The sequence below is a fragment of the Micromys minutus genome (assembly GCF_963924665.1).
Source record: "Micromys minutus genome assembly, chromosome: 15".
NCBI classification, from domain to species: domain Eukaryota; kingdom Metazoa; phylum Chordata; class Mammalia; order Rodentia; family Muridae; genus Micromys; species Micromys minutus.
Window position 1 is genome coordinate 34756538 of NC_137984.1, and position 13024 is coordinate 34769561.

General features: G+C 43.1%; 1 protein-coding gene across 1 annotated transcript in view; it reads right to left on the minus strand.

The window, feature by feature from the left end:
- MCCC1 (methylcrotonyl-CoA carboxylase subunit 1) overlaps positions 1-13024 on the minus strand; it is a 52086-nt gene that overhangs the window by 10322 nt on the left and 28740 nt on the right. Inside the window, exons 10-14 of the mRNA XM_080929576.1 lie at positions 6893-7020; positions 5024-5207; positions 4398-4507; positions 3013-3229; positions 1276-1362 (exon numbers count right to left, since the gene is read on the minus strand). Coding sequence (XP_080785702.1) covers positions 1276-1362; positions 3013-3229; positions 4398-4507; positions 5024-5207; positions 6893-7020 — 726 coding nt within the window. The remainder of the gene's footprint in view (positions 1-1275; positions 1363-3012; positions 3230-4397; positions 4508-5023; positions 5208-6892; positions 7021-13024) is intronic.

Sequence of the window (13024 nt, forward strand, 5' to 3'; positions counted from 1 at the left end):
AGCATCTTTGTGGGATGGTACAGAAAAAGAAAAGTGCATAGTGAATAGCAAACATGGCGGCTTCTCAACTGTGCACCCATTCAATTTTAAATTAAAACGTTTTTAATTCTAAGACAATTCAGTACAATTCAAAACAGCACTGAGTGGTTTAATGAAGACCCATGCCAAATAACACAGTTGGTTCATCTGAATTTCTGCAGCACATGTGGTTTTTCTGTTTTATTTAGATTGGAGAGCACGCTGCAAATTTCCCTGACTCTGATGTGTGCATTCAGCACAGTGGGGTGGCTAATGAGACAGACACCCTTAGACTTCAGAGATTGCTTTGTAGGACAATATGAGTAAACACTCCAGCCCAGGATGCAGGGGTAACCCAATTAAGCAATAGAGTGGAGAGGCATTTGCAAAGTACCTTGGAGACCACCCAGGGTAGTTCTAGCAATGTCCATCTAGGCTAAAGGTAACACAATTGTTACAGTGCAATCACTATGTGAAGGACACTGCACAGGAATGGTGTCTGTGATCTCAGAGAAAAGAGTGGTTGACGCTGGCCGAGAGCTGCTCTAGCTGGTAGGCCTGCTTTGTCTGAGAGCTGCCATGGCCCAGGGACACCACGCATCTTCATATCTAACACACTTCACCTACTCTGGCGTCTCATGTGCACTGTCCTGTAGCAGAAGGAACAGTCACGGGCTCCCAAGGCATCCTGACTCTCTGTATCCTGTCTCATCATGATTCATTAACCCCCTGAAAAGTGTTAGAAAAGTCAGTATCAAAAGGATTGGGCATTCACAATGCTCTGTGCTGACTGGTGTTCAACAAGTCGCTTTGCTTTCCGCGTCTCAGGGTCTGTCTGTGAACGGGGACTCCCTTATTCCCCTAGTGAAGCCGGTGTGAAGATAAACACTCAGGTGATTGGACGTACACTAAATGACAGCTCTTCAGTGACCCATTCCTCCTGGATCTCAAGCACTGTGTGAACAGTGAGCAGCCCTCTGTCTCCGACGGTTCACAACACTGCTTTCTTACTCAAAAGCAATGCTCTTAGAGCAGGGGAAAATAACGTACAACGACGAAAGACCTTGCCTAAAATCACACCCTGGACACCTCTCTGACACTTCGCCAGTGTCGTTCAGTTCAGCTACCTGTTAGATACGTCTTACAGCACAGAAGTGGGAAAATGCGCACCGTTAGCCCCATGTTTGCGGTGAAAACCGGTAAGCTGACTGTGCCGCAGTACGCCCTGCATGCCTCTTGTAATGACATGTCACTCACCGCTTTTACCACTTCGAACAGTCATGCTTCTGGTGTAAGAGAGATTCAGTCTTCTCCCACTGCTGAATGAAAACGGAGAGAATTGATCTAGAAAAAATTTAGAATACAACAACAAAATTACAAGTATCAAGCCCCCCAAACACGAAAACTTCACAAAAGTGAACGTAAACCACGGGTCCCAGCGTGGCAGCTCAGACGTGTGTTCTATTTTAAATGTAAGCGACTCTCACCTGTATCTCAGTAAACATAATCCCTACATCTATTTACTTTTTATTAGTAGAACTATTATGTTTTCGGTTTATTTTGTGAGTGTCAGCTCTTGTCTGTGGCACAGCGGTGTTGGGCCTCAGTCTCTACTGTCTCCCTTTCACTGTGTCTTTGTCACTGGCCGGGCTCTATGTGCTGAGCACGCACACGGATGGAGACAACCCAGAGGCTGGGGTTTAAGTAAACCGGAGCCATCGAGTGTGAAGCCTGTACCTGTGACACTTTACAAACCTAAAGACATGGTTATACTCTTTAAGCTTTCCAGATAATCACAATAAATAAAGCTACAAATAAAAAAATATATAATCCGATAGGAAGCAGGAACATATAATAATCCTCAGGCTAGAGGTTAACAGGAGCTGCTCCTCCACTGCTTTCCTAGACAGACGGAGGTTTACAAACATCCCTAGGTCCAGTCCTAGGGTATATGATGCCCTCTTCTGGCCTTCATGGGCACTGCATGCATATAAAACACAGACCAGGTAAAACACTCATGACACATAAAATAAACCAAAAATATAATAATTCTAATAATAAAATAAATGGATCAGCACTGTCCTGAGTAAATACGGGGGGCAGGCTTGAGAGACTGTACATGCTTTATTAGTTTCGAGGGGAGACCTTTCAATGCAGAGCTGACAGAGCTGCAAGCCATCCTAGGAGGTAACGGACTGCCAGGAGAAGGCTGGCAAACCAGAGAGCATGCTGGAGAAGGAGCAAATGTGTGGCAACCATAACAGATCTTCCCACGCTGCATCCTTCGACACCCTGAAGGGCCTAAACTTCCATTCAGACAGAAACTCAATCAGAGGATGGGAACACAGAGGAAGAAACTTAATGAAGCATGGTACTCAGGAGTCTGACTCTCCAGCGTTCTGTCCTTAGACCAAGGGCACTGCTGTAGGCACAGCAGGTACACAGAAGCCAGCCATGGGAGCAGTGAATGCACAGGGCCAGCAGGGGTCAGCATGAGATGCAGAAAGAACTGTATTTGCTTAAAGACCCACTTCTTCTTTTTTTAAATTATTTTTTTAGATTTTATTTATTTTAAGATTTATATATTTATTTTATGTATGTGAGTACACTGTCGCTGTCTTCAGATTCACCAGAGGAGGGAATCAGATACCATGCTAGGGCATTTGTCAAGCTCACTTAATGAGCTCAGTAGTGCTTATGTGTACATTAGTGATATATGCATGTATGGTATATGCTCTTATGTGTGCACTTGTGATATATGCATGTATGCTTATAAACTTAATATGTATGAAGATTTCTTTTACACCATACATACACACACACACACACACAAGAAAGGAAGGAAAGAAGGAAGAAAAGAAAGCCCCCCCCCCCAAATCTTCAGAAAATGGGCTCAGTCACTAGAAGCGGAAAAGGTGAAAATGTCAGAGAAACAGAAGCATGTTTCTTGCTGATTCAGAGAACATGACGGGGGAAGAAAAGAATGCGCTGTACCTTGAGTGTGGAGTTTAAAAGCGCTGGTCATTTCTTTCTCTTTGAGGATGAGCCCCAAAGCTGCCTGGCACACAGACTCCTTGGCTATGGTGCTGTGAGTGGGCAGCAGGTCCTTGTGGTGTTGAGGAATGAAGTCAGTGTGCACATTCCCAGCCTCAAACTCTGGGTGTCCAGAGAGCCGGAGCAGGAAGTCCACGTTGGTGCGTAAGCCGACAATCTAGGAAGAGAAGCAGACCTAGGTTCCTACTGAGCACAGAGAACATATTTAGGAAAGCGTCTGATCTATGACCTATTAAAGTGTCACATGCAGAAAGGCGACACTTACTGTCACTGGATTTATCATTGCATATCTGGATTTACACTTCAAGATGTAGCTTGACAAGAGAAACCGGATAGGGGACATAGAACAGCATGGAGGGGCTTACATTAGGAAAATGATGAAAGTTACAAAACAGACATGAATTTACTTGCAAGAGACCAAAGATTTTCATTTAGAACATCCCACAGAATAGGATGCCTGCAAACAGGCAGGCGGGGTTGTGACACTGGAGAGGGAACAAGAATGAGCAGCCCGGAAAACAAAAACGAAACAAAACAAAACAAACAAACAAAAACCTCCTTCCAACACCGAAATCCAAAGTTTAAACACACACAGAAATTTTATAAGGAACAACACCATCTCTAGTTCTCTTCCCCGAGCAGCTGCAGGTTCCAGGCTTTGACACAGACTCTGGGGACAGTGAGAGGCAAAGCAGATGCAGCCCCTGCCTTCAAAGGGCCCTGACAGAGACTGGCCAAAGTGACAGACATCAGAGTGTCCTGTCTAAATTGACAATGAACTCTGAGGACAGTCAGCACAGTCTGGGGTGAGGACGTGCTAAAGGGGGGGACAAGAGCGCTTCCCACACTGGTCTACTGAAGGTCAGCAATTGTGACCACAGTGATAGAAGCCTTAGAAACCACAGCATTTATCTGGATTAATCACACATGGTAATTTTAAAATCATGTATTGAAAATCCTTCCATAAAGTGAAATTAAGGTGGTTGAGACTTATGCACCACAAAATGTGATACAAAAAACCCCACGAAACAAAACAACAACAACAAACCACCTCTGACCAGTGAATGGAAACAAAGATTAATTAAAAAAAAACTGATTAGACTCATTCCTATACTTGGCTTTATTTATAGATGACTAGGATTTCACTGGAATATAGTAGGGATATTAGTGGTTTTATTTCTACAATCCTTTGTTTTCCAACTGAAATAAAGAACACGAAGCCCGCACACACTGATGCTTGGGAATTGCCCCGGAAGAAGTGCTTGAGTCTGACACACAGGAACGTAGGAATGAGATGCTAACACCAGGCCTCTGGCCTCACTCACGTTGTACTGATGAAGGCTGTACCTCAGTTTCGACAGGGCTGACTGGCGATCTGAGGCCCATACAACAAGCTTTGCGATCATGGGGTCGTAATGCACGGAGACTTCATCTCCTGGAAACGGGAAACACTGTGAGCTGTCAGAGCCAGGTCTCTGAGGGTTGAAGCAAGGCTGAGCAAGACATGCTTCCTGTCAGCTCACGCCCAGACCTTCCAATGCCTGCATGGCAGGTGTCCTTGGCACAATTTTATTTTAGGAAACCATGGCTCAGAGGGATTTCAAACCTTGTCCAAAATCTAAGAAGGATTGGTCACTGAGAGGATCAGACTTTCTCATGTGATTCAGTGACACACAGGCTGCCTGCTCTTCAGCCTGTCTTCTTTTCCCTTTCTCTCTTTGGAGGTCAAGGCAAAGTCCTACCCTCTCTTGTTAAACTTATTTCCACTCTGAACTTCTTCCGAACCTTCAATTCTTTGGGCCCACAAGGTAGGTGAGAAACCATTCCTGCATGTTGTCCTAGGTTCTTCTACATGTGCACATCCAGTCTGGGCAAAACGGTATGGCCTCATCTCAGAGAAAAGTAAGGAGCTAAGGGTTTAATCAGAGTGCTGGCTTTGAACTTATGTTACCTTGCCGGACTCCAGTTTCAATCCTCGTAGACATGTCTGCTGGAGGGGTAGAGAGGTGAATCAATGGTCCTGCCCCTGGCATGAAGTTATTGTCGGGGTCTTCTGCATAGATTCTAGCCTCAAAGGCATGACCCAGCAGAGGGATTTCTTCCTGGCTCAAAGGAATCTTCTCTCCTGCTGCAATCTGGCGGCAAAATAGTGTTTCTTAGGAAAGTGCATGTTAGGAGTTGGTGACCAGACCTACATGCCAATGGTCTTGCTTATACCCTGCACATCTGGATCTGTGAAGCAGTCCAACAAAACAGGTGTCTGTCTATCCCCTTCCATCCTAGGTAAGACAGACAGCTTGGGAATATTCTATTCTATTATGGGCTCTAGAGCTTTAAGTGGAGAAAGCCTATTTGATGGATAATTTCTAAAAATTGGTGTTTAATACCATGAAAACCTAAGTTTCTCGCTGGTGAGACTGTTTTCATTTGCGATATAACACTCAGCTCCCCAGCCGTCCTTACATTTTCACTTGGTGTTCGGGGGATCACATTCACACCCACGACAAAGGCTGCGAGCAGCCCGTCTGTGCCGTTGCTGTCACGGCCGAGGGATGAGAGCAAGGCGGGAAGGACTGGAGGTCTGCGTGACCCCCGACCACAGCTGTAGAACCGTGTTCATTCACTGTCACTAAATACTCATCTGGGCTCACATACGCCCAGTCAGTACATCTCACTCCTTAATAATATGGCTTGGAAAAGCTACGGGAGACTATGAAGACTGTGTGGACACTTCCTCCCTCTTTACAAACACACACACACACACACACACACACACACACACACACACACAAGTTAATATGACTCTGAGCTGAAAAAGCACACAACAGAGATAAGGCCGTCCCTCAGAACCTGCTATCAGGAAAGGTCAGGAGCCATAACACAGAAGCAGAGTAGAAATACCTGAGTTCAGTGTGTTTACGGTCTTCCAAACCACAGCCAGTGCCTATCCTGACCGGGCTGTTTGTCCCTGCACTCACCCTGCCCAGGGACATTTCTCAAGCGCCTGCATTCAGAGCTCGGCTACAGAAAGCACTGTTTCCCAGCATCCCTTTCCTTCCTGTGTTTCAAAATGAAACTCTAATATGGTAATAGAGTTCTAATTGTCTTCTTATGCAAAAGAAAAAAGTGTCGGCCATGAATCTCTAGATTTACGACACTATCTTATTTCTTATTACATAGATAGACCCTTTTTAAACTGGCTTATCTTTATTGAATTTTCCCCGAGACTGGCTTCTGTCCATGTCCAACAGGGGAATTCTGGGCCGTTATCACTCTCAAGCAGATAAGAAGTATCTGAACGCTATGACGTTTGCTTCACTGACACCCCTGAACCCTGCTGGCCACCTGTACTGTAGCCTGAATTCAGCTGTCTGAACCACAAAGCCCCATTTTTAAGAAGTCGTTGAGCAGCCAGGGGGTGGTGTGGCACAGCTTTAGTCCTCAGTCAGGGTCTCCGTGAGTTAGAGGACACACTGGCATACAAAGGGAATTCCAGGAGAGCAGTGTGATCTGCACAAGACACAGTGGGACAGCTCACTTGCCTGCAGCTCCAGGCCCAAGGGGAGGTGAAGGTAATTGACAAATATCAGATGCATTGTTTAAAACAAATCTTCTACTTCCCTGTCGCCATCACAACCACAGAACTGAGTCCCACCCACAGCAGCATAGAAGGGTCTGGAATGTAATGTATTCCCAACACTGATCTTATTTCTGCTGGTGCTGGGGGCTGTGCCCAGGCACCACTCACGCTAGGCAGACACCCCAACACTAAGCTGCATCCACAGCCCAGGACCGACAGCTACTAGGAAAACCTTCTCACCCTGAGCTGCCACTCCACCAAGTCAGTCCCCGTGACCATCTCAGTGACGGGATGCTCCACTTGGAGCCTTGTGTTCATCTCCATGAAATAAAAGTTGTGCTTTGAGTCCATAATGAATTCCACAGTTCCTGAAAGATAAAACGGTGTCACGCTTCAGTGGCACATAATCAGCAGCAACTCGGGATTCTCTAGGACAGGAGCTGGAAAGACAGCTCACCAGCTCAGAGCACTGGGTCCCCCTGACCACGTCAGTTCCCAGCACCCACGTGGTAGCTAATGGACACCTCTTCTGGCCTCCGCAGGAATGCTGCATAGGCATACATGCAGGCAAAACACCCACGCACAGAGAAAGATGCAAATATAATTTTAAAAATGTGTTTATAAAATACTTTCTATGATGCTGTACATTGATTTAACTATTGCAGAATTCATTTATGATATATACTTTGCATTTTTTTAATAAAGTACTTTCTATGACTCAACACGTTGATTTAACTTCTGGGGACTTTGTTTATAGTATATAATTTGCATTTCATGAAGAAAACACCGTATTTTTCAGCAGCAAATGAGTCTCAGTTTAGAATAGAGAACTATATCAAATGTAGCAATGGAAAAATGTCTCCGGAATCCTGAGCAAATGCTAAACCCAAATTATACACCAGTGGTACCTGCTGTAGTAATGAGAACATGTTGGGACTGTGAGGTATTGTCGCAGCATACCTACCCCAGAAGCCTCATACCATGATGCTCCACCTCACCTGAACTCTGGACAAAGACGTAACTTTCTTCCCCTAATCACTGTGGGCTCCACAAGTTCTCCCTTTAAACCCTTATGAGGTGCGGAGCTGAGCTCCTTGGTAATTAATCTTGCATCTTAGGTGCAAGATTATTGCTCCTTACTGCCAGTAAGAGAAGTCCTTTGTTAGGAACACTGAAAGGCTTTCCAGCTGTTTGGTATCCAAGCCACAAGCTAACACCAAGTCTATTAGTATCCTTGGTCTATTAAGAGCTGCAATACTCTAGCTCTATTTTCTTTTAAGTACTGGGACGGATCACAGACCCGAGTGTAGGCAAATGTCCTTTAGTTTTATTAGGCTTAATTTTACACAATACATTAATTATTTTAGGTATAGGTGAGCTGATTTTTGTCAAATGACTATAACCATTATACCAGCCTTGTAACAGATGTGTGTCTATATAATAGTTATAAAATACATAGGTGAAAGTAGAATGAACTCTTAGTTCATTTGCTTTGGTTGATTGCTAGTTGATTTAGCAGTTTAAAATAACAGAAATGATTATTGGTTATGATTAGGTATGTTCCCGAATATATGCTTATGTAGTAATATTGCATGACAACAATAACAGAAGGGACAAACGGGAGATGTTAGAGATATCTAATTATTATCATAAAGTACCTGTGTTTATGCTATGATATGGTAAGACTTTTTAAAAGTTTTATTCATTTATCGTATGTATCTGTGAGTGGAGACACATACATGACACACATGGAGGTCGGAGGATGATGGGGGGGGTGTCAGTTCTCTCCTTCTATTGTGGATTGTGGGGCTGAGCTCAGATGGTCAGGCTGGAATGACAAGTTCATCTGAATGGCCCAAACCTGTCATCTGAAAGTGAACTAGTATTCCTTTGAATGCATATTGTGAGTCTTGGGCTACTAATTGATAACATTAGGAGAAAGAAGAAAAATCCTATAAATGTTCAATAAAAACCATGAAAGTAATAGAACTGAGCAGGGAAAAAAACATGGAAGGAAGAAAACAAGTAAAGGACAAGAACAAGAATGAAGAGCAAAGGGAGCAGACAGAAAACAGCTATGAGCATGGCAGATATTATCTGACTTGTAACAGCAATCATTGAAAATTCCAATAGTCCCAAATCCAATAAAAGACAGACACTGAGTAAGAGAATAAAATAGACCCAACTGTATACTGTCTACAAGAAACTCATCTTTAATTTAAAAACTTAACTGACTTAAAGAAAAAGTATAGAAGAAAGGTACTTCATATAAACACCAAAAAAAGCAGGAGTAGCTATTTGAAACAGATCACATTCCAGAGCAAGGAACATTATCATGAATGAGTAATAATATAAAGATGATAATATGAAAATGGTAAAGGGGTCAGACCTGCAAAAAATACCTAGCAATATCAGAATATGTGTGGCAAAACCTGAGAACAAGAAGAGGTAGACAAATTCATCACAGGAGTTGAAAATGACAATACTCTATCAGATTAGGCAGACCCAGCAGGCAGACCCTTGCTATAATTAGCAAGGACATAGTCTTAAAGTGAACTGCACATCAATCATCTAGGTAAATTGTTACCTATGAACTACAATGGTATAATATGTTCTCAAACTTGCAATGATCATATTCTGGGCTACAGATGACTCCTTACCAATCAGAAACAGAAGTGAGATTATAAATACATAATCAGCCACTTCTCTAGGGAATAGAATCAAAACAACCAGGGAGCAGATGTTCTTGAACTTGTGACTATGAGAAGGTGATGAATTTAGCTGCAGATACCCCAGAAGTTTGGATAGCAAAAGATGAGAAGAGAGCTTTAGGCAAATAGCCCACAACTTATCTGAGGTAGGGTGAAGGTGAAAATAGAAGGGTCAGACCAAGAAACCAGTTACACAGACCTCAGCACTGGGGAAAGAGCAGTCTACACACATGTAAGACCTAGAATCTTGCAAGACATGAAAATTCTGCAGTGTAAATCTTTAGGGCTATCTTGAGAATATCTTGCCTGAGCTTACTGTTTTGGGGGTCAACGGCCCTAACATTGTTTTGAATCTGGAACCCAAAGCAAAGGTTATGTGCATGCACTGGGCACTGGTCTTCAGAGCTAGCTGAGAATGAGGGAAGATTCTGAAGCAAAAGTGCTGAGAGCTCTGTTCTGGGGAGGACAACTGGTCCAGGATGGTAGGTAAGGGAACAAAGGTTGGAAAAGGGGTGCACAATAGCATGATAAAATTTAGGAATACCAGAGAGGAACATGAGCTCTAGTGTAATACAGCACAGCCCCCATGCTCCCTCAAGTGTGGCTGACTGACCCAGTACTATCAGAACATGCTCTGCTCCCACTCCATCTGTGGTAAGCAACAGAATACCAAAGCAACTCATAGAAGACCTTATCTGGACTTACAGCACTGGAGGGTGTCAGGTTGCAAAGATGGCTGCTGGAGCTGGAGGCTGAGGGCTCACGTCTGGAACCACAAGTGCAGAACAGAGAGAGCACTTGGCATGGCTTAAGGCTCTGAGACTGAAAAGCCTGACCTCTGTGACACACTTCCTCCAGCAAGGCCACACTTCTAAACCTACTGAAACAGCACCACCAACTAGGGACCTAGGAAACACTGAGCCCATAAGGCATTCTCATTCAAACCAGCACACTGCCAGAGATTACTATAATATATAAATTATCTTAAATATAAACAAATGTATGCTTATGTGTGGTATATAAACATGCATTTAAAGTATTCTTTTGCTGGGCTTTATTGTATGGTTATTAAGGACCCTAAGTCTATCACTGGTGAAATTCAGGCTCTGGGGATTAGCTACACTGCAGTCTGGATTTTCTCATCAGTTACTGTCAGAGCCCTGACCCCAGCTGGAACTCCAGCTCTTGTGGTTTCCACTCCTGCACTGCTACTCCTGGGAAGTGCCCAAACCACCACTTCCGAGAAGAGCACTGTGCCCTGGATAATAAAATTCTATTGCTTTCAATATCATCAGCAACTCTGGGCCATAGCAGGCGGGAACCCCAGCAGATCCAGGTTCTGCTTTCTACTTTCTCTTTTTAACATGTAATTTTCCCTCTGCAATCTTGCAGTTGGATCCTTTCTCCTTATTTTCCTTTTATAACTGCCTGTCTTTCCTTCTCCATACTTCTCTCTGGAATGCTATGGATAACATACATCAGATGCCCCCAGGGTTTATATTTAATTTGGTCTCCTTTTTTCTGTTTTTATTTAGCACTTCTAAAATTTTATTTTTAGCCTGTACCTTTAATCCCAGCACCTGGGAGACAAAGGCTGGTAAATTTCTCTGAGTTGGGAGTTAGCCTAGTCTACATAGTAAGTTCCAGGTCACCCTGGGCTACATGGTGAGACCCTGTCTCAAAACAAAGGTTTTTCCCTACATTTTTCATTCTTTTAAAAATATTTTTGTTTCATTATTTTCTACCAATAAAACTTCTTTTATATTGGTCTCTATCTTTTTATTAATTAATTTATTTATTCACTTTATATCCCAATTGTAGCCCCTTCCTTCTTCTTTCCCTGTCCCACACTCCCATCCCTTCTCCCTCCCATTTTCCTTAGAGTCCCACCCCTGCCCCCAATCCCTGTACCAATCTGCCCTGGAACATCAAGTCTCATCAGGACTAAGCACATCCTGAGAGGCCATCTCACTGAGGCCAGACAAGACAGACCTCAACATAAAACTGGATATTCTAAATCTAATAGAAGAGAAAGTGGGGAATAGCCTTGAATATATTGGTATATCAATACAACTTACTGAAGAGAACACCAATGGCTCAGGCTCTAAGATCAACAATTAATAAATAGGACCTTATGAAACTGAAAAGCTTCTGTAAGGCAAAGGTCAATAGGTCAAAACAGCAGCCTACAGAATGGGAAAGGATCGTCACCAATCCTACATCTGACAGAGGACTAATATCCAAAATATATAAAGAACTCAAGAAAGTAAACACCAACAACCCAAATAACCTGTTTTATTATTCTCATTTGACCAACTGATACCCTTTGAGTTCATTTCATATTATCTTGTGCCCCTCTCTTCTGTTATTTGTATTATGCTAATAAAAGCTCTTGGTTGTTGCAGCATTTTTGTATCTGGTTGTTAGTATGTCATTGCTATTACTGCTGTTTTCTTCTTCCTTTATCATGATGGAGCCTGAGACTTTAAACATGTTGAATGGTTGTTATGGCACAGAGCTACCCTAACCCATGAAACTGCTTCAATCCAACCATGACACAGTTCTCCCTGAATCCTCGTGTATTCATTCCTGTGCCTGTTTCTATGTCAATCCCCGATCAAAGCAATATAATAAGAAAAGAGGGATTCATTTGGGCTTAGAGTTCAGGGGGAGAGTCTGACCAGGCAATGAGCTATGGTGGCAAGACAGTCATATTTGGTCCATAGGCAGGAAGAATATAGGATGAATACTGGTGCCCTGAGGTGGGACTTCCCACCTCTATTAGCTTCATCTCAGTGAACCTGACCTAGATAATACTTCAGAGGCCCATCTGGCTTGTCTCTTTGGTGATTTTAGATCCTGATAAGTTGACAATCCATGTTAACCATCATGCTTAGCAATTCTTTAACTTAATGAGCGACTGACAAATCCTCCAGCTGATGACAACACCACACTGAGCACAAGTGGGGAAGTCTGAGGTCTCATTCCTAGTCATTCATCCTACAGTACATGCCAAGGAATGGCCTACACACACTTCAGACCACATGTAGCTGGCACATCTGTGGTAACACACACACACACACACACACACACACACACACAGAGAGAGAGAGAGAGAGAGAGAGAGAGAGAGAGATGTCATCAGGGTATCTCAGATTCCATAGTATCTCTACTCTATAGACCTACATAGAAAGCAGGTGACTTGGGCTCCAACACAAAATATTCTAACATCAAATATCAACTCTAATATCAAACACCACTAGCCATGAACAAAAGAAGTAAAGTGACAGTAAAAAGTCATTTGTAATTAAGGGCAACACTAAACAAACCAATACGGACACTGTTGAAATAAGACCATTTTTAAATAAACATGTAAGGTAGTTCTACCTTACCAAATATGAAATACCTCAACATAGAAACACAAGAGATATGAACATAGGAACCAACAGGACTCCTCAAAAGTTAGTTACACCCTAGACAAAGACCCCAAAGACACAGAAAAAGATGGAAATGACTAAAAAATGCAAGTGACTGATTATGAAATTGCCACCAAATTCACATGAATTGCTGAAGAAATTAAAGGCTATATTATGGAGCATGACTCAGAGGTTAAGAGCAATGGCGTCTGTAACAGGATCTGATGCCCTCTTATGGCATGCAG